Here is a 25293-nt window from a genome sequence, read left to right on the forward strand (position 1 = left end):
AAATGTTGTCTGTGCCCATCCGCGCCGTGCTGGGCTGCAGGGAGAGCACATGCTGCACACGTCTGCCAGCTCAGCACCTGCATTGACTTAGAGGAGAAAGCCCCATCAAACTGAAGCACAAATAAAGCAGCTGTTTGATTGAAGGTATCTTGGTGGTATTTGGGATAGTTTTCTCAAATGTTGAAACTGAATTAAAATGAGGCCTGTCCCAGGAAAGCAATGTGATCACACACGTTTTGTCTGCACGAGCTGCTTTCACATTCTGGACTATGCAATACATTCCCAGGTGCAGTGAGAGCATGTGGTGAAGGAGCTTCTGGTTGGGTGATATGCCTGATTTGTGTAGTGAATACCTTTAAAGACCATACGATTTTTACTTTCCTGTGCAAAGTCTGAAATGACACGTTTTCCTAGGAATTATTCAGAGGCTATTCAGATGTAGTAATTTCTGGAGTTTTTGAAACTTGCTGTTGGTTTCATTAACAGTAAGTGTCCTTCATTTGAATCCTGACTTGTTACTCCTTTATTTTTCTCTGGGATTTCTAATCCTTTTGTTAAATTTAACTTCTGGTCTTCAGTCTGAGCTCAATGCTGCTTTGTCAAACTTCATGTGCTCTGTTCCAGTGAACTGCCTTCAGGTTGGTAATGGTACATGGGAAGACTGTGTCCTACATACATGTTTGTGTGGTTGGTTTCAGGGCTCCCTTGATGCCCCTCAGCTGTTTCCTTGGCAATGTATATGCTGAAAACGTTGATGTGCTGAGAGATGGGACTGGACCCTCAGGTTTACGGCTTCGCCTCCTCACTGCAGGTATTTGTGACACCCAGAGCACTACAACTGCAGTGAAATTGTAGGTGTTTTCAAAACGGTCTTAAATAACCTTATTTTAAACGATTGGAAGCACAACAAAACTCAGTCATGTTCTCCTGGCCTGCGAGGCGTCACCGAGGGCTGTCCTCTGCAGCCCCAGCTGACAGGTGGGGAAGCGTATCGATGCTGTAGCCCGAGACTTCACTTCTAATTCTGTTCAGCTTTATTTTGCTGTGGAGCCAGCAGCCAGAGTGATGACAAGCCTCACTAGAGGCTGATGAGTAACTTGTCCTTGTGTGTGCTTTCAGAAACTGGCAGGCCTTAGAAATTAGGGAAAGAGACAATGACTGCAAATGAGACTTTTTCAGTGACCTTAATGTGGCAATGTCTTTTTAAGAAGAAATGCTGAGATGTTTGTAACAACTTTTACTAGCAGACCCTGCTTTTTTCTTGTGCTGATTACTAGCTGTGTGTGTATTAAGGAAGCACTTAGAATATTTTTCTGGTACACAAAAAATGGAAGGGGTTAGAACTTGAGATGAAGAATAAAATGGTTAAAGTAGAGCAGATATTCTCAAGTTACTTTGCTTCTGTCTTTGCAGAAGGAAAAAATGGAGAGCTGTCTAGGGTAGGGAACATGTATCTTCACGTGCTAGGAAGGCAGTGAGCTAAGGTAGACTGTCACAGAATCACAGAACTGTAGGGGTTGGAAGGGACCTCCGGAGATCATCGAGTCCAACCCCCCTGCCAAAGCAGGTTCCCTACACCAGGTAGGTAGCACAGGTAGGCGTCCAGGCAGGTCTTGAACATCTCCAGAGAAGGAGACTCCACCACCTCCCTGGGCAGCCTGTTCCAGTGCTCCATCACCTCACTGTACAGAAGTTCTTGCGCATGTTTGTGCGGAACTTCCTATGCTGCAGTTTCCAGCCGTTTCCCCTTGTCCTGTCTCCACTCACCACTGAAAACAGCCTGCCATCGCCATTCTGCCCCCCACACCTTAGATATTTATAGACCTGGATCAGGTCCCCTCTCAGTCTTCTCTTCTCAAGGCTGAACAGACCCAGTTCACTCAGCCTTTCCTCATAGGAGAGATGCTCCAGGCCCATCACCATCTTCGTGGCCCTCTGCTGGACTCTTTCCAAGAGATCCTTGTCTTTTTTGTACTGGGGAGCCCAGAACTGGACGCAGTGCTCCAGATGAGGCCTCACCAGGGCAGAGTAGAGGGGGAGGATCACCTCCCTCGACCTGCTGGACACGCTCTTTTTAATGCACGCCAGTAAGCCATTGGCCTTTTTGGCCACAAGGGCACACTGCTGGCTCATGGCCAACCTGTCATCCACCAGGACACCCAGGTCCCTTTCCGCAGAGCTCCCCTCCAGCAGGTCATCCCCCAGCCTGTACTGGTGCATGGAATTATTCCTGCCCAGATGCAAGACTCTACACTTGCTTTTGTTAAACCTCGTCCGGTTTTTTTCTGCCCAGCTCTCCAGCCTATCCAGGTCTTGCTGAATGGCAACACAGCCTTCAGGCGTGTCAGCCAATCCTCCCAACTTCGTATCATCAGCAAACTTGCTGAGGGTGGCCATTATCCCCTCATCAAGGTCATTGATGAAGATGTTGAACAAGACCGGACCCAGCACAGACCCCTGAGGAACACCGCTGGTTACAGGCCTCCAACCGGACTCTGCACCACCAACAATGACCCTCCGTGCTCTGCCAGTCAGCCAGTTCTCAACCCACCTCACTGTCCACTCATCTATCCCACATTTCCTCAGCTTTGTTATAAGGATGTCGTGGGGGACAGTATCAAATGCCTTGCTGAAATCAAGGTAGACTACATCCACTGCTCTCCCCCTGTCCACCCAGCCAGAGACAACATCATAGAAGGCTACCAGGTTGGTCAAGCACGACCTCCCCCTTGTGAACCCGTGCTGACTATTCCTGATAACCTCCTCTTCTTCCAGTTGTCTGGAGATGACATCCAGTACAAGCTGTTCCATCACCTTTCCAGGGACAGAGGTGAGGCTGACTGGCCTATAATTGCCTGGGTCTTCCTTCCTGCCTTTTTTGAAGACTGGGGTGACGTTGGCTATCTTCCAGTCCTCAGGCACCTCCTCCGTCCTCCAAGACTTCTCAAAGATGACAGAAAGCGGTTCAGCAACCACCTCTGCCAGCTCCCTCAGCACCCGTGGATGAATCCCATCGGGTCCCATGGATTTGTGAACATTGGTGTTGCCTAGGCGCTCCTGGACCACCTCTTCCCTGACTGCAGGGAGGTCTTCCATTCCCCAGATCCTCTCACTCACCTCCAGGGTCTCAGATTCCCAAGTGGGAGCTTTTTCACTGAAAACAGAAGCAAAGAAGGCATTCAGTATCTCCGCCTTCTCAGCATCCCCCGTTACCAGAACACCCCCGTCACTTAGCAGGGGAGCCACATTCTCCCTAGTCTTCCTTTTACTGTTAATGTACTTGAAAAAACCTTTTTTATTATCCTTTATCCCCTTTGCCAGATTTAATTCCAGGCGGGCTTTAGCCTTCCTTGTCGCATTCCTGCAGACCCTGACAACATTCCTGTATTCTTCCCAAGTAGTCAGACCCTTTTTCCACATTTCATGGGCTTTCTTCTTTCCTTTGAGTTTGTGCACGAGCTCCTTGCTCATCCACACAGGTCTCCTGCCACCCTTTCCCGATTTCTTCCTCACAGGGACACACCGATCCTGAGCTTGGAAGAAGAGCTGCTTAAATGCCCACCAGCTCTCACAGGCCCCCTTGTCTTCCAACACCCTAGCCCATGAGACAGCTCCAAGTAGGTCCCGGAAGAGATCGAAGTCGGCTCTCCTAAAGTCCAGGATAGCAATCCTACTTTTTGCTTTACTTCTTCCACTCAGGATCTTGAACTCCACCATCTCATGGTCACTGCAACCCAAGCTACCCCCGACCTTTACTTCCCTGACAAGCCCTTCTCTATTAGTGAGAATAAGGTCCAGCAGTACCCCTCTCCTCGTCGATTCCTCAACCACCTGCATCAGGAAGTTGTCTTCAACACACTGCAGGAACCGTCTGGACCGCGCATGCCTGGCCACATTGCTTTTCCAGCAAATATCTGGATAATTGAAGTCCCCCATAAGCACCAGCGCCTGGGATCGTGACGCTCCTTCCAACTGTTTGTGGAAGGCCTCATCAACCTCCTCCTCCTGATCAGGGGGCCTGTAGCACACACCCACAACGGTGTCAGCCATACCAGCCCGCCCCTTGATTCTTACCCACAAGCTCTCCACTGCTACACCACTCTCCCCCAGGTGGAGTTCAATACATTCAAGCTGCTCTCTTACATAAAGAGCAACTCCACCACCCCGCCTCGCCAGCCGATCTTTCCTAAAAAGCACATAGCCCTCCATGACAACATTCCAGTCATGCGAGCTGTCCCACCACGTCTCTGTGATCGCAATGAGATCATAGCCATCTGACCGCACGCAGATCTCCAACTCTTCCTGTTTATTTCCCATACTGCGCACATTGGTGTATAGACACTTCAGGGAGGCAGCATTCCCCTGCCACACTCCATCCCTTCGAACTCCACCCTCGTCCCCCATTAAGTTCACTTTTGAACCTTGAACTACCTGAACCTCAGCAGTCCTCATTTTGTCCCCTTCCCCCTTCTTACCTAGTTTAAAGACCTTTCAATGAGGCCCGCCAGCTCCTGGGCTAGGATCCTTTTACCCCTTGCAGATAGTTGAGCTCCATCTGCAGCCGTCATGCCAGGAGCTGAGTAAATTGCCCCATGGTCAAAAAAACCAAAGTTCTTCTGCCTGCACCAGCCTCTAAGCCATTTATTGATGAGGAGGGCTTTTTTGATCCTCTCAGAGTCCTTCCCCGCCACTGAAGGGATAGAAGAGAAGACCACCTGCACTCCTGCACCATCCAGTACCCTCCCCAGACCCTTGAAGTCATCCCTGATAGCCCTTAGGCTTCTCTTGGCAGCATCATCACTGCCAACCTGAACTACCAATAAGGGATAGTAGTCAGACGGGCGAATAAGCCCAGGATGCTTTCTAGAGATGTCCCTGACCCGTGCCCCAGGGAGGCAGCACACTTCCCTCCGGGTGGGGTCAGGACGACATATCGGGCCCTCAGTTCCTTTTAGAAGGGAGTCTCCTACAACTATCACCCTCCTTTCTTTACCAGAAGAGGCGGTCTTCAAGCGTGGAGCCGACCGCCTCTCAAGTTGAGTTAGATGTGTGTGTGCAACTCAAGAGAGGTGTTGCCAGTGAATAAAATAATTATTAAAATGTCACAACAGCATTCAGGCCACACTTGCAAAGAGGCAGTCCTGGCATGTGGCGTTCCTCTACCAAAGCCTTGCAGAAAGCCCTCTGCAGAAGGTGCCATACAGCAGCTGCAGTGTGAGGTTCTCTGCGGAGATGTTCATTTGAGATAACTCTTGCTTAAAAAACTATGGGTGACAAGGTCAGAATTTTCTGACTTACTGTATCTGGGAGGTGGCTCTGTGAATAACATACAGTGAGAATAATGTATCTGGGAAAAGCTAAATGCGTCCTGTGTTTTGTGTTAATTGATGCCTACGTGTACGTGCATTCTGGGTGCTGCATTCCTGAAAGCAAATGGGGTCACAAACTAATATCCTGCTGCTTGTTGACACGTAGCAGCAGATGTCAGCCATTCATCTTTGTAAGGGGCTTTCAGTGAGATGTATCTGTAACAAACGTGGCTCTCTGATGGCTCCTTCTGATACTGTGCCTCCTGCTCTCAGGCTGTGGCCCTGGTGTGCTGGCAGATGCCAAGATGCGGGTATTTGAGCGCTGCGTGTACTTTGGTGATTCGTGCCAGGATGTGCTGAGCACCCTGGGGTCCCCGCACAAAGTTTTCTACAAGTCTGAAGATAAGGTAAGGGTGCTGGGTAGCACACAGGACTTTGTTACTGTCCAACTACAGGACCTGGGCTTTGTGGGGCCAGCAGTTAAACTTCCACGTAGCACAGATGATGAGCAATTAATTTGTCGCACAGACCAGAATGAACTGCTACATTGTTTTGTTTCTAAAAATATTTTAAGCTGTATTGATGCAAATCAGTTTAAGTTAAAAAATATGCATATATCTGTCATATAATTTTTAATCAATAGGAAAGTTGATAAAAATGAGCATTTCTATCCACATAAGCCATAGCAAGTGTGTACCATTTATTTTTTTAAAACATTTTATTTCATTTGAAGTAACCTGATGTACTTTGATCCTTTCCTGATGTTTTTGTGGTAACAGCATGTGAGTAATCCTGCTTCATATAACTGAAAAAGAAAAAGGTGTTATGCCTCTGCTAGCAGCTGATGGGCTTGTCGTGAAGCACAGTATCTGACATTTTTGAGCAAGGTCTTCAGTGAAAAATGAGATTATGGCAATTGGTTGGAATGTAGAGAACCAATTGTTAATAATATTCATCTTTGGCAGTGTTTTTAACGTCTGAAAAATGATTCTTGCAGATGAAAATCCACTCACCCTCGCCCCATAAGCAGGTCCCATCGAAGTGCAATGACTACTTCTTCAATTATTTCACACTCGGAGTGGTGAGTGGGAAGCTTCCATAAACAAATGCATGTGAAGTTTTGATTTCCCTACACAGCAGTCCTTTCAGAAGGCTCTAGGGGATGAGAGACTGAAACTCTTGCTGCCTTAGGAATCTCTGCAAATGAAAATAAACACTGGCTTTTTCTAGCACTTGTGAATTCAATCAGTAACCTTTTATCTTATCTAGCACTGGGTGGTGAGCTCCTCATTCTTGTGCTTTGGTGTTCTCTTTGATTTTCTCCTTCTTCCATGCCTGATGCATAGGCAGATGAGCTTTTTGTTCTGAAGTCCATACTCCTGTCCAGTAGAACTGAGACAAGTGTGCCAAAATACCAATGATGAAAGCTTGCAGAGCTGTGGGAAGTACTTCAACTTTTATATCCCCCTTAGTGTAGTAATACAGCTACACTGGTGTAAATAATTAGTAGAAAGACAAGAGTTCCTTGGAAAAATTGCCAACATGAGCAAATGAAACTGCAGTTGTGGTCAAGTGCTGCAGGAAGGGTGCTTTTTTTTTAATTTACAAATAGTCTCATTCTCAAAAATTACTTTTCTTTTTCATTTTTCAATTCAGTTCCAGTTGGATTCACGCTTGTTACTGTATGCAGATACACTTGCTACTCATCTCAAGTTGCTTCATGCCTGTCTGTTTTGTTTCTTCTTTTTCTTCAACAGGATATTCTCTTTGATGCAAACACTCACAAGGTGAAGAAATTTGTCTTGCATACAAATTATCCTGGTCATTACAACTTTAACATGTGAGTGTAAAGAACTGATCTGTTTTTGTGTGATCCTCTGTAGAGACAGGAGTTGGACTTGGTGATCCTTGTGAGTCCCTTCCAACTCAGGATATTCTATGGTTCTATGTAGTTAAGGAATAAGTGATTGGATGTCTGAATAAAGAGATCATGTTTCCAGGCAGTAAAGCATTGCTATTAGAAAAATCTATAGTACATTTTCTAAGCTGAGTACTTATCTATCCAGTCTGTGTCCCAAGAGTAATTTGTGCTGAAGGAGCTTTTGTGCCCTTTAGAAAATTGTGCTAGAACATTCCAGCTTTATATCCTTTCTGGTGTAGAAAATGAAAGTGGTAATTTTTCCTCTTAATCTGATACTCTTGAGACTCTTCTTTTCATGTTATTATGCAATAAACTTTTCACTAAACTGCTTGTTAAGAGCTCTTAGTTTGGCTGTGTGGTTTATATTGGCTCTGCTGTTATCTGATAGCTTTACAATTTGCCCTTTCTAGCTACCATCGCTGTGAATTCAAGATCCCACTAGTCATTAAGCGAGGTGAGTATGTCTTGTCCAGTTTCAGGGTGCTTATGCCACAAAACACAAAGTGGCAGTGTAATGAGTTTGCATTTGTAATGCATTCTTGTTTATCAGAGGATAGAGATATGAATGTGTTTTCCCAAGTAGTTTGGAATGGAGGGGAGGATGAGCCAGGTAGATTTGAGCCATCTGTCTTAGAAAGGATAACTGATCCTGAATTTATGGCAGAAAAGCCTTGGGATCGGGAGCACGTGGGAGGTGGCAGGCATTTATGGATTACAGCAAAAGAGCAGGTCACAGCTGTTCATATTGCACTGCATGTGTTAGGCCAGTGCTGTGACCACATTGGATGGGTGCTATGCAAACACCAACCAAGGTGCTGCTGCTTTGCCCTGAATCAGTATGGTTATTCTTTGGGGCCAAATAACATTCCCTCCATGGTCAGTGGTCAATGGACCACAATCTCTCCATGGTCAGTGGCTCGTGGCCCCACTGTGGTCAGTGGTCGATGGACCTCGGTCAGTAGCTCGGGGTGCCTCTGTGGTCACTGGCAGCACTGCCCTTGTCACCAGCTCCCAGTGAAACCAGGGGTTGGGTTGGGTTTTTTTAGGGTGAGATGGTGGTGATAGGTTGACGGTTGGACTTGATGATCTTAGTGGTCTTTTCCAACCTTAGTGATTCTGTGGAATTCCGTGCTAATCTTGAAGATGAAATTTTTTTGCTGTTTGTTTTTCTTTTGAAGTGAAAAATACTTAAAGATGAGTTCTGCGGTTTTTTAATATTATTTATACTACCTTGTCTACTTGCTTGGATCATACAGATATTTAGCTGCAACATCACTGATTTTCTGTAATGGTGCCACTCTTTTGCTGAAATAAGTTCCCTTGTGCGTAAAGATTCAGAGTCTGCAAGGCAGAGTTAGTCAGAGTTGATCTATGCATTTTTCTGTTGAACTTCTTAATGATGTGCTGCTCACTCTTGAAAGATTTATTCATGATATTCAGTATGAACTGATCCTTGGTAAAACGTGGTGTAGTTGGGAATGAGAACAAACAACCAATAGATACCATCTACATGATGCAGGCAAAATTAAGTAAGTCTGTAGCGTCCACTTGAAAATGCCCAAGCTCAGGAAATAGCATTGTGTGCTGCTCCCAGGTTCTCATATGGGATAACAGTGCTCATTCAGTGAGATACTGAGATGTGCAGAGCTCTGTGCATGCAAGTCATCTGAACAAAGCGTGGGGAACCTTCGTTAGTGGAAAATCAGTGTGGTCCAAAGAACCTTCTTTAGTGCAGGTATTGGCTGATCTGCCTGTCCAGGGAATACTGGGTGATTGTGAGGGTTTGGCCAGGGATGCATTCTTCTTTGATTGGTTTTCACTGAAAGCACTTAGCTGTGTAAAATGCAATTCTCCTGCGGATGTCACAGCAATTTGAGTGTGTAGAAAAACGATGCCTTTATGCACAAGCTTATATGAAGATTGATTTGTAGCTCAGTCAAGAGGATAAGCATGGAAGTTCTGCTCAGTTGTTTGGTTTTATTTTTTTAATTCTGTTCCTTTAGGTTATAATGCAATACTTAAATGCATTCATTTCTGATTCTTTTTATTCAGCTTGAGTATCACTATGGAGCTCTCCTGTATGCATCCATTTCTTTGTTGTTATTGTTATTTTAGTGTTGTTTTTTTTTTCATTTGTTTCATTTCTAATTGACCCTTGAGGATATGTTGGGGACACATAAGTGAAAACAAACGTTACAAAACACACAAAGAGCCCATCTTTTCCCATCTGGTGGCAGTGCATGATGCTTACTGTCTCCTGTACTTCAGCTTCAGACAGTGAATTGACAGAGTTAAGTTGCACAGTCACTACGCTCTTTCACCAGGAAGAGGCCATATTTGTTTAGCAGGTGGAAAATACAGAAGAGCTTTCAATCAAATTAAAGACTGTTTGCTACCTTCGGCTTCGTTAACGTCTAGCTCCACTCCTACTGCTTCAGGAAAATGCTTTCAGTATTTAGGAGTCGCCAAATGTATGTATAAAACAGTGCTTGAAACCACCAGCAGACAAAGCAATTCTGAGACTGTAAACATAAATAGGATGCTTGTCCTCGCCTGCAGTTTTTCCTGTTATTTCACGGATCCTGGGTTTTTTGCTTGTTTACCTTTCTGCAGCAGTGATGCTGGGGCAGTCATTCCCACGCTCTGCTTGCTTTGTTTTTGAGGCCGTGGTGCTTCAGCCCCAGGCTGTGGGCTTTGCCGGCCTCCTTTCCCAACGCAGTGGTGTGGGACCTGGGTGGCAGGTTGTGTTATTTTGGGGAGTGTCTGTGGTAGGCATGTTGAGCTGTACAGAGATGTTGTTTCTCTCACATTCTTACACACAACGGGAGAATTGATCAATGCTCTCTATGATTCTGGTTGCTAGCAAATGCTAGTTAATGTGTATATCAAGTGATGTAATGCTTGCATGTCTCCCTCTATCTAAGGTAACCTCCCTACATGAAGGATTACACAGGGGTCTGTTTGAGCATGAATTACAAGGGCTTTTCTGTTTTTCTTTCACAGATAGCGCCGATTCACAGACTGAAACGTGTACAACGTACAGTAAGGTGAGTCTGTACAGACCTGAATGGTTTCTTCCTTTCCCTAAGCCCCTTAAATGCTCTATGCTGAATTTGCAATGCATTTTGTAGCAAGAACAATGGTTGTTTTATATGGTTTTAAAATATAAAAGTTGCAAGCCAAAACTTACTGTGGTAATGCTTAGTGGTTCAAATGTTTAAGAACTGAAGGTATTTGAATAGTACACTTTGAGCACATGTAATTACTGCGTGCATCTCACTTTAGCATAGCTGCAGGTAGAAGCAGGACAGTAAGTGGAAAGTGAGAGAATGGTGGCTGGATGCAAACAGGAAGAGATGTTCTTAAACCAAATTGTAACAGAGCCTTGCGATCTGATGTAGCTCTTGAAGACATGCAGTAGGTAACTAATGAGGTCCCATGTTATTCCTCTTTCTTCTGGCGGTTGCCAGTAGTTAGATGTTTTTCAGGGCAGCAAGCCTTGCAAAACTCAGTGCCAGTGTGACACCTGGTGAGGGCAGCAGACTGCTGGAGGATCATATGGCATGCTGAGCCCTGTGAAGTTCCCAACGGGGCAGTTGCTGCTCTGTGTTTGAGAGCTTCTTTAAGTTGAAAAACATTGTGAAAATTCTGCTCCAGAGTGGTTCTACTGTTCTACTGTGCAGCCGGGATCAGTGCTGTTTTCATGGCTCTGAGGGTTCACTTTCCTGTCAGCAACTTGGAAGCTACTGTTCTTTGCTTTCTGCTTTAAATTACATTGCATTCTCCAGTGCTTTGACCTATTTCAACTTTGTATGTGAAACTTCAGCTTTTGGTAAGTCTGTTTACAGAGATGAAAATTGCTGGAAATTCCTTGTCATTAAGCAGTGCAGCTTTCCTCCTCTCTTCCCAACCTGCTTGTTAAATGAAGGAGGGGCTTTAGGGAAGGCTAGCAGGGATGCTGTTTCTCCCTCTGCAAAAATATGCAAAGGGATATTTTGCTGAGGTTTTCCACAGCTGTTTAAAGGACATTCACTCTCCCTGCAATGCTACAAGACTCAGAGGGCAGATCTTTTATATAAAATTTAAAGCTATTTTGAGACAAAAATGAGAATAAACTCTGGGAGCAATGCCTAACTCTGAAAGTTTCTATTACTGAGTATGGCTCTAGTCACAAAGTACCTTTGTAAATGCAACTTCTGTGTTAATCAGCAAACAAGCGTGTTGCAAAGACGGACATGATTGGATACCTAGGTTGAAAAATAAAATTAAAAAAGTTTTCCTGTTACTTGCTTTAAGAGAAGGTCTTTGGTGTATTTGCAGTGGGACAGTATTCAGGACCTCCTGGGGCACCCTGTAGAGAAGCCAGTGGTACTTCACAGGTAAGGGAAGATCTCTTTCTTTTGCTTGGCAGGGATTGAGCTGATAACAGAGGGTGGGTTTAGGTAGAGAAAGATTATTTATTGCAGTTGCTGCTTCTGGGATTCTTTATTGTCAAAATTTCATGCCTTTTGGCCAGGAACGAGTTTAGATAACTGCTCTCAGATGAATTAAGGGCTGACATGCAGAAAGAGAATATTTCCAAAATTCCTTGAGTTGTAAAACCCAGTGAAGACCTAAGCAGCATATAAGAGGAATATTTCTGCTTATGTATAATAAATAGTGTAGGTTGTTTATAGTACAGTCACAGGCATTTCAACAACATGACATCTGTGTCTGGAACATATGGCAGCAATCTGTCTGAAGAAGTTTTGCTTTTGGGTACGTGCATGATTGTTCTACAGTTCTTTCAGGCTGACTGAAGATAGAATAGTGTGCTTAAATTTACTCTGTTCCTGCAGGGTCTGAGCTGGCTGTTGGGCAAAAAGGCATTACCTGTTTACAGAACTATTGTGGAATCATATGAATCTATGTTTTATGTCAGGACAAGTGTAACTTAGGGGTACTGTGCCCTTTCTTCCCCCTTATTCCTGTTGGGTGCCAGTGAGGTAGAACAGAAACCATGTCAAATAAAGCTGGAGTAAGATAATGATTACATATAGCCCTTACCCATTTTTTTTTATGTGTTAAGAGAGTAGATCACCCAGAATTTCCTTTACTGAACACATCTATAAATGTCTCAGACATGCAATTTGAAAGCCTACCAGTTACAAGAAAGGCCAGAAGCTATTTTCTCATTGTTTTTTTTGGCTGCAATCTAAAATCCATTGCAGTGAGCAAGAGTCTGCTATCATTGCATACACGATCAAAAAATATCCGCTGATGCATTACTCTTGAAATATACTATGTCATAATTGAGATTATTCCATTTCTGCATCTGACAGGCTAATTTTTAACATGAGATAGCACATAGTGAATACACTTGAAGGAGGCCAAGAGATTGAAGAATGGCAAGGGATCTTGCACAAAAATAATTTGTAATAGATTATATGGTAGATCTGTCTTCCTATACTTCCGTGTATTTTCAGAGTTCATCCTTCCAAGTTCTGTGAAACAGTTTTCCTGCAGAGATCGTTAGAGGCTTTGATTCCTTTCTTCCTGGTTGTTAGGAACCCTTCTGGGACGTTAAACAGAAGTATCCTCTGGCTCACACAGAAACTAGCAGTGCTGTTGCACAACATAGGTTGGCTTTCTTTCTGTGAAAGCCATTCAGTGCCATAAAGACGCTGTAATTTACGTTGTATTAAAGAATGGTTATTCTTACAAGGGAGATCCCAGTCCTCATGCATCCATGTTTCCCTTCTCTTCCATTCAGGTCATCATCTCCGAACAACACTAACCCATTTGGGTCAACTTTTTGCTTTGGACTGCAACGAATGATCTTTGAGGTAAGCAGAGAAAAGCTTGATCTACCTGAGCAAAAGAAGATAAGATTAGGAGTTTGCTGATACTACTACTTAGTAGCTTCTCATTTCATATTTCAACAAAAGCCAGCATTTAAGCTGTGTTTTTGGAGATGGTGGGCAGAACAGGCAACTTCCCAGTTCCTCTCTGAGGCTGTGCATTTGCACATTGAAGCTGGCACCTCAGCACTGTTACCTTTGGCTTGTACAAGCAGGAGATATGTGAGTTCAGCTCTGAGTACTGGTGGAGCATGCTGGCATATCAATGTCAAGGAAGCCTGGAAATCCTTTTTAGAAACTAGCCATGAGTTTTCTGTCCATGAGCTTGCTTTCCTTTGTTCTTGGGATTTCTTTGTTCAGGCAGATCAGTTCCATTTTTTTGCTGTTTTCACTCGGTCTGCAGTTCTTCTGATTTTCATTTTTCCCTGCCATCCTTTTTCAGGTGATGCAGAATAATCACATAGCTTCTGTTACTCTGTATGGCCCAACAAGGCCCAGCAGCCAGTTGAGAACATCGGACCTCCCCCAGTGAGCATCCCCTGCAAAGCCAGCTAGTCTAAATGCTACAGAATTAGTACAGCGTGCCTTGATTTGCTGCCACTTATTATACGGAAAGCACGTTATGATTTTTGTTTCTGTTCAGTAAGTCTTTCCACCCAGAAGTGGTGTGGAAGGGAAATTCTCTCAACCCTTCATCGTGGGGCGTGGAACTGTTGATGGAGGAAAGCAGCTTAGGTGCCTGTGCCGTCGATTGTTCCTCTCGGTTGCCCTCATCCTATGCAGCACAGAGCTGGAGAGTGGCCCCCGCCTGTGCCAATGGGAGGGGGACACAGGAGGGGACACGTAATGACTGCAAGAGTTAGAAGCACAAACTTTCTGAGCCTTGGAGCATCTGGAAGCAGGTATTGATTTTAGTCTGTTTGTGTTACTGTATTGATGTGGTGGTCACATTTTAAGAAAACGTGTGCGTGTACATATATAGATATAAACACATGGATATTTCTGTGGCTTAGGACATTGTACCAAGTGTGACAAGGATGTATATATGTCCATGATTTCAGGCACCACATCTTCGTGTAACTTTAAACCAAGCAAGTAGCATGTGCATAATACTTGGTTGTAACATTTGCACTACATACACTTTAATTACTTGATAAATGTTTATCTTCACTGAGGAGCATCTGTGTACTGGGCGTGAGTGGGGTGTGATGGTTATTTAATGTACGCTGCGCATAAAGCTTATTTATACAGTGGATGGAGCTGATCCACTTTCCTGCACTAATATGTACTTGATGTGCTGAAACAATTTTTTTTCTGCCATGGCTGGTTTACTGATTTTTGTTTTTTTCATATGCAATTTCAAAAAACGCAGTTCTGGAAGAGGTTATTTCTGTGATCGAATTACGTTTTAGCGACGAGGTTTGACACAGTGCTTCTGGAAAGAAATGGGTGAAGAAATAGCATTGCCTCATATCCATCCCTTCCCAACCCCCTCTTTTCCTACTGTTTCCTCGGGGAGAGAGAGAGAGAGAGAGAGAAAAGTTGTATCTGAGTATCTCAGAAAGAATTTCCCAAGCTCTGCCATCACCACAAACACCTTTTCTGTCGCTGTTGATGTACGACTTTAAGTTATGCCAAAGGTTTAGCCAAAGACATCCTTCTTGTTTCACCTTCCTGTACGTAGGCGCTAACCGCACACCCACCCAGCAGACAGGACATAGGCTTCTTTCTAGTTGGGAGATGCTGCTCGCAATGTGTTATCCCAGGAGGATACTTTAGTTTCTAGTTCTTTTATCAGTCTTATCTGGGGGAATAGGTGGTCTGTCTTTGAAATATTGAACCCTTTTTAAAAATGGACAAGAGAAATGTATAATTTTATCCCATTTTTAATATTTTGGTGTAGCAACTTGTGATACATAGATGACAATTTTGTGAGTTTTACTATGTGTGTACAGATTTTGTAAATACGACATTTTTGTAATTTTAACTCCATGTACAGTGTAATCCTGTATAGTTTATCAATGAATGCGAGATAGGAAATCGAATGTTAACAAGTTTTGGATCTCGGACCAGTAGCAGGGATAAATGTGGTGTGTGTGTGAGACGTTCTTTGCCATTTAGTCTTCCTGTATACTGTGACACTCTAAAATGTTTTGCTAAAGCAAACAAAGAAAAAAAGGCACGCGGGGAATCTAATGGATAAGGAAAAAGTTACTGTTTACCTTTATCCCTAGGTGTCACTCCTGTTGAATCCCTGTTCAATCTGTGCTCTCTCCCGTGATCATTGCTTGCTAAGAAAATTCTATGCCTCAACTTTCCTTTAGTTTCCTAATTTTAATTTCATTTTACATAGCCCTTCTGTAAATTAAATGGAATAATAATGAGCATGTACACTGAAAGAAAAATAAAACAAGACTCTCAGTTACTATTTTTGTGTTAAATACAGTTACTGGGTGTTTTTGTAATAAAACCATGGATGGTCCTGCTTTTTTTTTTTTGCTTTTTTTTTTTTCTCTTCTTTTTTTCCCCTTATCAGATAGTCATTTTATTTTAATGTCTTTCAGGTGTGATATTTGAAAATACCTTACTGGCATCCCTCCCTTTACAGCAGTACAGACAGGAGCATACATAGCAGCCTGTGTCTCAGCAGCACCTGAAACACGGTGTTGTTACCTCCCCTGAAATGGGGGATGAGAGTCTTTATGGTGCTGTAAATAACTTGCACTGTGTTTAATGAATGCCATCGTTCCACCTACATCAGCTTCCAGGTATTTCCCTCAAATGGATCAAGTTTCAAGGCTAAACGCCTTGAAAAAGGTCTGCAGTGAGAAGAGCAGACCTGGTTTCTCCTGCTGCTTGTTTGCACCTTGAGGTCCTCCAGCAGACAAGCTGAGAGCTCCCTGCAGGGCAGGTGTTTCTCATGCAGGTGGAGAAGTGCTCAGCTGCCTGTGCAGCCTGCCCTCCTGCAACGTGAGGTGGCGTTGGTCACCCCGTGCTCACTGTGCTCTCAGAGAACTTTGGGATCTCTGACTGGAGGTGCTGCACACACTTATGTTCAATACTAAAACGTGATCGTACTGCTAATAACTTCAATTAACTTCAGTAAATCCTTTTCCAACAGTGACTTGGTTTTAGCTGCAGGAGGAGAAATTCTTGACAGAACAATTTGAGCAAAGGCTACGAAAATGCTCCCAGTGTCCAGCAGCTGTAATTCTCCAGGAGTGGGAGGTCAGGACTGTATAGCCCAAGATATTTAACAGCTTCAGTGCTCCCATTTCACTTGAGGTACTTGGGTGAGTCAAAAAAGAAAAAAAATATATATATGTACATATATAGAGTAGATAATTAAATGTTCCTTCTTAATAATTCAGAGACTTATCAAAGTTGGTCTTGAGGCGTGGAACTTGCTTTGAAAAATCTTGCTCAGGCACTAAGAAGAACACAGCTCATTACCTTACCGTGACTTGTTCTTATTTCCTTTGCTCCCTTTTGATTTGCTGGCAATTTCTTTTGTAAAATGAGAGAGCTTTTCATCCATTAGAAGATTACCCTGGCCCCTAACCCTGTTTTTAAGATCTATTAAGAGCACTTTGCTGTTCTGCAGAGCTGTGCAGGAGGAGGAGAGAAGGAGTCTCCAAAGAATTTATCAGTGAGGAACGAAAGCACTTTCCCCTCATTGCTTGGGTTTGGCTTGTTCTTTGTGCTTTCAGTCTGCAGTTTCCTTTCGGATGGGCATGGAGAGAGAATGTGGGACAGCTCCTCTGCGTCTTGCCTGCTTGCCCTTTGTAGCTGCAGCTTCATAGCTTGTTTCCCTGAGATGGTTTGTTTTGTTTTCCACTGTCTGGAGTAAGCTAAGCCAAGCAGTGCCTGTATGGATGCATTAGGGCAGCTAGTATGGAGCCCTGAGGCCTCGTTAGAATGAAGAGCTGAGGAGCAGTGGGGCACTAATGGCAAGTTTGAAGTGCTGGGATGGAATGAGAATAGAGACTGGAGGTGCTCATGCATGCGTTTGTCTGCTGGGCTTTGAACATTGCAGTGTTTTCCACAGTGTTTCACTTGTTTGTGGTTAACAAAGCTGATCTTGGAGCCCTTCTGTCTGAAGGTGAAACTGACCTTCCTTCCCATGCCCATAGGCCTGCAGGCAGATGCTGATGTCCTGGGAGTGTTGCAAGCAGTGCCACTGGATATCACCAGCACCCTCTGCTCCCAGAAACAGTTTCTGTCAAGAAAACTGCATTTTCTGTTGTCAGGAACTGTTGCACTTCTAATTCTTAACAGATTCTTAAAATGAGCCAGCAGTGTGCCCAGGTGGCCAGGAGGGCCAGCGGCATCCTGGCTTGCATTGGAAATGGTGCGGCCAGCAGGAGCAGGGAGGTGAGCATCCCCTGTACTCAGCTCTGGTGAGGCTGCACCTCGAGTACTGTGTTCAGTTTTGGGCCCCTCACTACAGGAAAGATGTTGAGGCCCTGGAGCGTGTGCAGAGAAGGGCAACGAAACTGGTGAGGGGTCTGGAGCACAAGGCTTACGAGAAGCAGCTGAGGGAGCTGGGATTGTTCAGTGTGGAGAAGAGGAGTTCAGGGGAGACCTCATTGCACTCTACAACTTCCTGAAGGGAGGCTGTGATGAGGAGGGGTCTGGCCTCTTCTCCCAGGCAACGAGCAGGACCCGAGGAAATGGCCACAAGTTGTACCAGAGGAGGTTTAGCTCAGGAAGAGCTTTTTCTCTCAGAGGGTGGTCAGGCACTGGAATGGCTGCACGGGGAGGTGGTGGAGTCGCCGTCCCTGGCAGTGCTCAAGAGGCACCTGGATGAGGAGCTGTGAGATGTGGCTTAGTGCCTGTGGTAGCAATGGTGATGGGAGGGCAGTTGGACTGGTTGATCTTGCAGGTCCTTTCCAACCTTGCAATTCTACGATTCTGTGATTTGCTGGAATAGCTGTCGGGTGTGTGAGAACTGATTTGTGCATTAAGGTCATTCACGTTCCATCAGAACTATAAAACAGAACCTCTTGTGGGGCTCAGTAACGCAGCCAGAGGTGATCCATCCTTTTAGGGCTGGCTGGGCACTCTGCTGGCAGAGGAAACCAGGGGTGCTGGAGCCTGGTTTTTGGGGTTGTGAAGGGACGAATGTTCTGAACTGGCTCAGTTATTTCATGTCAACTTTTGTCCCAGTCACCTCAGCTGTTTTCCCCCCTATAGTGTGGTTGCACTGACACAGAGGGACTCTTCTGTGTCTTGGCTGATCAAACACAGCTTGGCACAACACATGCAGCCAGGTGAAAATGTTGCCGCTGTGTTGTGGGGTTAATGCAATACACACCAGCTCTGGTTTGTGCTTTTCATGCAAGGTATTACCCAGGATGTTCCAGAGGTAAAGGTGAAGCAAAATAAGAGGCAAATGAAAATGAAGCTTTCTGAAAATGGAACTCTTGAACATAAAATAGCATCAAGAGTTGCAGAAGTATGGGGCCAGATTTGAATGCTTTTAACGCAACCTTTTCCATCCCCTAATTCATTCCCCTATGCTATTAGCTCAGTCATTTTAAAGTATACGTATTGCAGTCTTGGAAGCAGGTTTTAAGTGTCTTAATATTTCAGACCTATGTAACAGATTCCTGCTAATGCTTAACCTTCAATTCTACTATTAATGCTCATCAGAGAATGTTTATTTTTAATACCAGTCTCACACACACACACACACCAAAAAAACAACCCCGTCATGACTACAAATACACATTCCCATCAAGTAAATAATCAAAGCAGCCCAAATCTCTTAGTTCCCTCTTCACCACAGCTGGTTTGGGCGAGCTGCAGGAGAGCCTCGGGCTGGCCAGCGCTGGTGGGGAGCTGCTTCGGCCTTTGGAGGGACTCAGATGCACTCATGCTTTGGGTTTTAGTTATCCCTCTCATTCTTCAATTCAGATTTCTGTAAGGCTGAAAAAATCATGGGAGACTGAATTTGGAAGTTCACTGGTTTTGACCAATGTCAGTGGGGTTAGCAGCATCCTTAGAGAAATACATGGGGCTGATTTTCAGGGCTGCCGAGACCTGCAGCTCCAGCTGGAGGATACAACCCATGGGTGCAGCAGTTCTTCAGACGGACATTCTTCACCTCCCGAGCCTGCAGGTCTCTCAGTGCTCTCTGGACAGTGTTCTTGGTTCTCACATTTAGCATTTAGCTCTGAGATGTTTGATTTTTTTTTTTTGCTGCTTGATGTTGCAGTTGGGCTTTGCTTCTGAGAACCCGCTGCAAGATGAATAATTAAGCTGCAGGCAGGAAGCATGGTATTTTAACACTCCATTCCTTCAGAGATGTCCCTGGCTTTCTTTTTTATGGTGTCTAAGCCAGCAGTGGCCTGACCTAATGACAGATCTTGGCATTCCCTACCGGTTTATGCCTTCAGAGATGCGTTCAGAGGTGCTGAATGTGAGGCTCAAGCCAGCTTTGCTCCTTATAATGACCAAATCTGGCTGCTCATGTACAGTAGGAAAAAAATGACTGTGTGCGGGTCTCTAGGTTTCAATAAAACCTACTGTGCTGTGTTAGCTTCGGATATTTGTCTGCCCCGAGGGAGTCTGCCTGCTTTGGTTGCTACTGATGGTGCCTGCAGAGGACTTTTTTCTGTTTTCTTTTCTCGTCGTGGGTTATGGTAATGAACGGAACTGCCAAGCAAGGCTTTACGTGGAGCCCCACCTGGTGCAATGAATTAGCCACTTCATAAACCTGCCCCAAATTTCCTTCTGAAATGGACCATTCTGGGTTTCCGGGAGGTGTCAGGAGGCTTTGCAGAACTCGAGTTGATGAGATCTATGTTTATTCTGCAAATTTTGCTGTGCTTAGAGGGGTAAAGCAGGATGATCACTGCCTGCTTTTCATGCACTTAGTGCAGGAGTTAATGGGTCTTTGTGATCTCCTTGCAGGCAAAAAGGTTTGTGTGGAAAGTCAGGCTCTTCATAGGAAAGGCATAGCTGGTTCCATTGCCACAGCTGAAATTAGGTACTGAAGTTTGTGTCTGAGCACCTGGACGTAACAGCTTCATTTCAGAGCAGCATTTCAGTATTCCCCCCATGATCAACGCTGCCAAAAAATTGGGTCAAGTGTAAGATTTTAAAGGTGTTTCCTCCTTGAGCCTGTCTAGTCTATCTTTAGCACTGTCGTTGCTGTAAGTATCCCATTTTTCCCTTCCTGATGCAAAGCACACAGCCATGTTCTTTTTATGCAACTTGCAATCTCTGCCTACAAGGAAGATAACTGATCTGTCCCTGTAAGATAATCTTCTGCATGCTCTGCATTTCCCTAACGAGCTCCACGGGAGCATTCGGAGCTGAGGGTCCACACCTCAGAGCTCTGTTCAAAAGGAGGTCAGCAGAGGATCTTTCCTCCTCATTCTCATACACACCTAAGATTTTAGGGCTACCTGAAAGAGAAGCTCTCTAGTCAAAGGCTTTTTGCCTGCAGTGGCAGTAAGCAGAGTTTAATAAACTGCAGTGGGTACAGCTCTGCCCTCTGGTATTTCCTCAGCACATTACTTATGCTGGCATTTGGGGTCTGTAAACTTCCAGCTCCACTGCAGAAGCAAATGGAAACTTTTAAACCGGGTTAAACAGGCCTTGCAGCAAAGACTGGCAAACAGAAGCAGATGTACCTTTCATCAGTAACATCAGATTTACGTTCATTGGACAAAGATATAAGCTGTTCTACAGACAGAGGCAATGCAGTGAGCAGCCTGCCCTAGGTCTGTTTCTGCCAGCCACCAGGTGTGTGCCAGCGCAGGTGGCTCACAGAACTGCAGAATGGGAGGGGTTGGAAGGGACCTTGGATGTCCTGGAGTTCCAGCCCCCTTGCCCTGGGCAGGGCTGCCAGCCACTGAAGTGCTGTGTTAAACTGCTGCTTCGATCTGGGACAAAATGTGCTCATTGGTGCTGTGTTGTGTGCATGCTGTGGATCTGAAGACATTACAGAGGAAGGAGCCAAACGTTACTGCATCTCCAAGCTCAAAAGGAAGACCTTAATAAGGACTGCTGAACCTGACTGGCTGCTTTGCAGTCACGAGGTAAGCTGTGTTTATTTTTCTACATTAAGTGAAGTCCAGCATAAGGAAAGACTTACCAAGTTGTCCAAAACAATGAATGCTGTGCTTTCACGTTGCTACCTTGGTGAAAAAGACGTGGTGTTGGTTGATTGCGTGTGGAGATGTACTCAATAGACTCACTCTGACAACTGGACGCATGCCTGCGTGCTGTCCTTTAATCATGCTATAAGGAATTTCCCAGGCTGTAAACTAAACACAGGTAACACGTTTCTCTACAGCTCCTAATTCCGTACGTATCGCACACGGTACAGAGGGGTACACCTGGCATTCACTCACCAGTGAAGCTCTGGCTCCTTCCCACATATTACTCCTCGTGCAGCCCATGTGAGAATGCTGCATTTCAGGATCTTTCCTGAAAATACCCTTATTCTGCTCATGGCCCTTTGATTCCTGCAGACGACCTTTCCCTGGAAATACATTATTGTAAGGCTTGAACTCTGAAGATGAAGGTAACATGTAAGACGTTACAAATATCGGTAGGTATGACCAGTGTGTTTTCCTTCACAGCTGCCCAGTGATACAAGAACGAAGCCAGCCTACAGCCAGATGGGAGGAAGGATGTGCCCAGGTCTGACTGCATCTGTACTGCAGGCTCTGATGAAATTAAAGCTGCTTCCTGGAGATTTACGACTGATTCCATTTCCTGGCTGTGTGGATGTGCCCTCCTGGTGGGGGATGGCATCTGGAGTTCTCTGAGGAATGGGGGGGGGTTATTGAGGGAGAAGAAATTACAGAAGGAGTAGCAAATACAGCTTCAGAGGGGAATCCAGATTTTTAACCTCGGTTCTGAGAGATGTACTGTTTGATATCCAAGGAAGGGATATTCTGTCATGGTAATCTGCTGCTAGAAAAACAAACTGGTTTGAACTATCGACTGTTCTTTGAAAGGCTAAGCAGCCTAGTGTTCTTGTCTGATATTTAAAATACTTACGAAGTTATAGATTAACTGAAACATGGAAAATCCTTTACCAAGAGGAAGAATACTGGTGGGCTTTTTCTCCCCAAAAGTTTAGAAAGGCTTTTATTCTGAAGCCCTTTTGTCTGAAGACTGCTTTCTCCCTTCACATGACACTCACAGCAATGCTGAAAGTCCTGGCTGCTCTTTGCAGTTGACAGTATGCCAGGAAGAGCACTGAGGTCCAGAGAAGCCAGCCCAGTCCATTGACAAGATTTCCTTTGGTTTGAAGAAGCTCTCAAAAGTGATGCAAGCAGCAGCTCTGTGTGTTTTCACCCTCACAAGCAAAAGGATCTCTCTAGATGCAAGCCTTTGAGTGCTGCTAGAAAGCTATGAGTTTTCACGGAGTGCCAGTCAGCACAGTGTAGAAAGTCTGATCTCCCTCAAGTGCCAAAAGATGGTCCTCTGAGTCCTGACAGTGTCAGCGGAGCACAAATTTGAGCTCATGCTGTTGCGAAGAATGCTTTGTAAATCCATCCCTTCCCAGTTATTTACCCACCTGTCTTCTGCTCAACTGGCCTTGTCACCCCAAGCTTATTTTCTTCTAGTCCACGCTGTCTGCATCAACTCAATAGCTGTTCTTTCCTGGGGCTTACAGAAAGCCAATCAGGCAGTGATAATTTCATCTGAGCACCCCCTGAGGACAGCTGATTTCCTTAACTCTAGTTAACCATGTAGTTTGTTTCTCACTGAGTCTGAATAACTCCAGCCCTAATCAAGGTAACAAGCTGACAGTGATCTCTGTGCTGCTCGGCTTCATCTCTTTCCCTCATCCTCCTTCCATTTTGCACATCTCTTAACAATGCTGAAAAATCTCCGAGGATGGCATTTTGCGATGTCTGTGCACACTGATCTGCTAAGCACTACTGTAATTCTAATAAATAATAATAAATTAAACATATGGTTATGAGTGTTTGGGCACGTTAATGGAGAAGGATCTATGTGGTATGTGTGAGCAAATGTGGAATTCTGGCAAATTCCTGCCAGAGTTTGTTGTCCTGTAAATAGGCTGCACTAAGATACTCCTAAAATCTGTTCATTTGGTTGCAAGCCCTCCAGGTTCCCTTTCTCAGCTTGTTTGACACTTTTCTGCTACTGGTCTGCCTGCATTAACTGAGAGGTGATGCCTGTGTTGCAATTTGTGCTTTCCTTTTCCATTGGAAAGGCTTCTTCACTTGCCTCTTCTGAGTACAGGAAAGCCTTGGGCTGTGGAGCAGGTTCCACATGAGCCAGATCTCAGCAACTTTCAGACTGTGAACTACCATCAAATCCTTGTAAAAACAAGGGTCAAATGTCTGTAGGTGCGGGGCTGCAGAAGGCTTGACAATACCAAAGGTCTTGAATCCTTCATGCAAAATGGGTTTGAGGCTGATTCTCTGTAAGCACATGCCCAGAAAAACGTCATCGATGGGGAAGAGTTCTACCTCTCCACAAGCCCTGGACAGCTTCCTCATAGTGCAGCTGGACAGCAGGAAGCCTCCTCCTCCTGCATAGGCTGGGTAGATGCTGAGGCCATACATGGTCTCTGGAATGTAGTATTTACTCTTCCGGGTGCGGATGGGACGGGCATTGTAGATGATGTCCCCAACGAAGAGGTCCTCGGTGGGGTTGTGTCTCTCAAGGAAGTCAACGATGTTCTCAATGTTGACAAAAACATCAGCATCACCTTTAAAAATGAATTTCACGTTGTGGCAGAATTCAGCGGCCCAGTTCAGGAAGTGGATCTCCTTCAGGGTCAGGTTGAAGAAAGTGTCCATGAAATCCCAGAGCAAAATGTCCCGGTACGCCTGACTCTCCTGCTGCATCAGGGTCTCCCACGTTGCCAGCGATGTCCTATTCTTTGGTGTCCCCAGGAGGAACACTCTCTGAATCTGCTCCCCATTCACCAAACCCTCCCTGCCCCAGGTTTTCCGGACAATCTCCCGTCTGTCGAAGTCTTCGACTACTGATTTGATAGCAATGAGCAGAAAGGGGCCTCCAGGTATTCTCCTGCATTTCTTGGGCTGGTTAATGAGGAGGTTGAAGTTCCTGTTGTCCTTGTTTAGGAGGTAACGCTTGAAATTGAAGGCAGAATCAGTGGATGGGGCTGGAGTTGCAGTTTGGACCCTGCCATTAGCCACTTCTGTTCGTCTAGTGCTAGGAACTAATGGGGGTCTGGGTGCTGTTGCCTCAGTCAGTGTGGGTCTCCCAGGTGCTCTGGGGTCAGGGAATATTCTCTGTGTTACTGAAGGCTTCTTCTGTGTCAGCTCCTTGTCCCCTTTGGGGGCTAAATACTCCAGCTGGGTGTAGAGCACCGAGCAAAGCGCTACCACCAAGAAAAGGGTACAGATCGCATCCCCCTTGAGATGAACTCTCATTGTCCCTGCGGTTTTCCTGGGGCTGCTAAAAGCTGTGGCTGAGCTGCCTGGCCCAAGCGTCCATCTGTAAATAAATGCGTGGCACGTCAGCAACGAGGATTTACAAAACCAGCCTGCAATTTCATTTTACTTATGCAAACACCAGGACATGTTGAGGAACTCGCTGACAGGCACACAGGTCACGAACCTAACGCAGAGCTCAGCGCTGCGGCTGTGACTTGGGTAGGAGCTCAGACACTGAGAAGTCATCCCCAACACCCTGAAATACAGCGTGAAACCAGCCCTTCCTGCCCCCTCCCTCTGCCGAGTGCTTTATGCCATTTCAGAGACTTCTCCACTTATGGAGGAAGGTGGAGAATAATGGACACCATGCTTTCAGATATCTTTAGACTTAATTTCTTCTGCCGTGGTCTCTTGGCGGATGGCAGATGTTCTGCAGCAGTGTTTGGTTGGGCCATCACTGGAGCTCTTCCCTGAACGCAAAGGGAGCTCTCCCAAACCAGCAATGATCTGTGCCTTCAGAAGGGGTGCATTAGGCACGCTCTTGAATGCACACGGGGCCTTTTCACCGCCAGTAATCTTTATAAAATATTAAACTATTCTGAATAACTTCTCTTCCATTACGAAGGTCGGAAGGGCCATGCTGCCTCTGCCAACTTGCTCCTAACCGGTAAGTGAGAAGCATGCAGATAAATCTCAGTGCACCGAAGCACAGCAGAGGCTGGCATTAGGAATGCCTCATTTGCACATGAGAGACGAGGCTGCCCCGTGCGATACGAGATTTGATTCCCCACTTACGCTCTTCCCGGAGATCTTCTGCC

The 25293-nt window shown here is 45.2% G+C and overlaps 2 protein-coding genes across 3 annotated transcripts in view; one reads left to right on the forward strand and one right to left on the reverse strand.

Moving 5' to 3' along the window:
* PHAF1 (phagophore assembly factor 1) overlaps nucleotides 1–13787 on the forward strand; it is a gene marked incomplete at both ends in the record, with an annotated part of 33991 nt that extends 20204 nt beyond the window's left edge. Inside the window, 10 exons of one of the 2 annotated variants that reach the window (XM_079541212.1) lie at nucleotides 699–811; nucleotides 5583–5716; nucleotides 6307–6390; nucleotides 7067–7149; nucleotides 7641–7684; nucleotides 10234–10277; nucleotides 11551–11609; nucleotides 12983–13055; nucleotides 13513–13598; nucleotides 13718–13787. In XM_079541212.1, the coding sequence (XP_079397338.1) occupies nucleotides 699–811; nucleotides 5583–5716; nucleotides 6307–6390; nucleotides 7067–7149; nucleotides 7641–7684; nucleotides 10234–10277; nucleotides 11551–11609; nucleotides 12983–13055; nucleotides 13513–13598; nucleotides 13718–13787 (790 nt within the window). Of the gene's footprint in view, nucleotides 1–698; nucleotides 812–5582; nucleotides 5717–6306; nucleotides 6391–7066; nucleotides 7150–7640; nucleotides 7685–10233; nucleotides 10278–11550; nucleotides 11610–12982; nucleotides 13056–13512; nucleotides 13603–13717 lie in introns of those variants that run through there. The other variant, XM_079541213.1, reaches the window with a different exon arrangement.
* A 9437-nt stretch (nucleotides 13788–23224) lies between these two features.
* B3GNT9 (UDP-GlcNAc:betaGal beta-1,3-N-acetylglucosaminyltransferase 9) lies at nucleotides 23225–24472 on the reverse strand (the record flags this gene model as incomplete). Its single annotated transcript, XM_079541342.1, has 1 exon — nucleotides 23225–24472. One exon carries the CDS (start codon nucleotides 24470–24472, stop codon nucleotides 23225–23227), a length of 1248 nt encoding a protein of 415 aa, XP_079397468.1.
* Between the last annotated feature and the right edge of the window lie 821 nt (nucleotides 24473–25293).

Source organism: Tetrao urogallus (genome assembly GCF_951394365.1).
Source record: "Tetrao urogallus genome assembly, chromosome: 12".
NCBI classification, from domain to species: Eukaryota; Metazoa; Chordata; class Aves; order Galliformes; family Phasianidae; genus Tetrao; species Tetrao urogallus.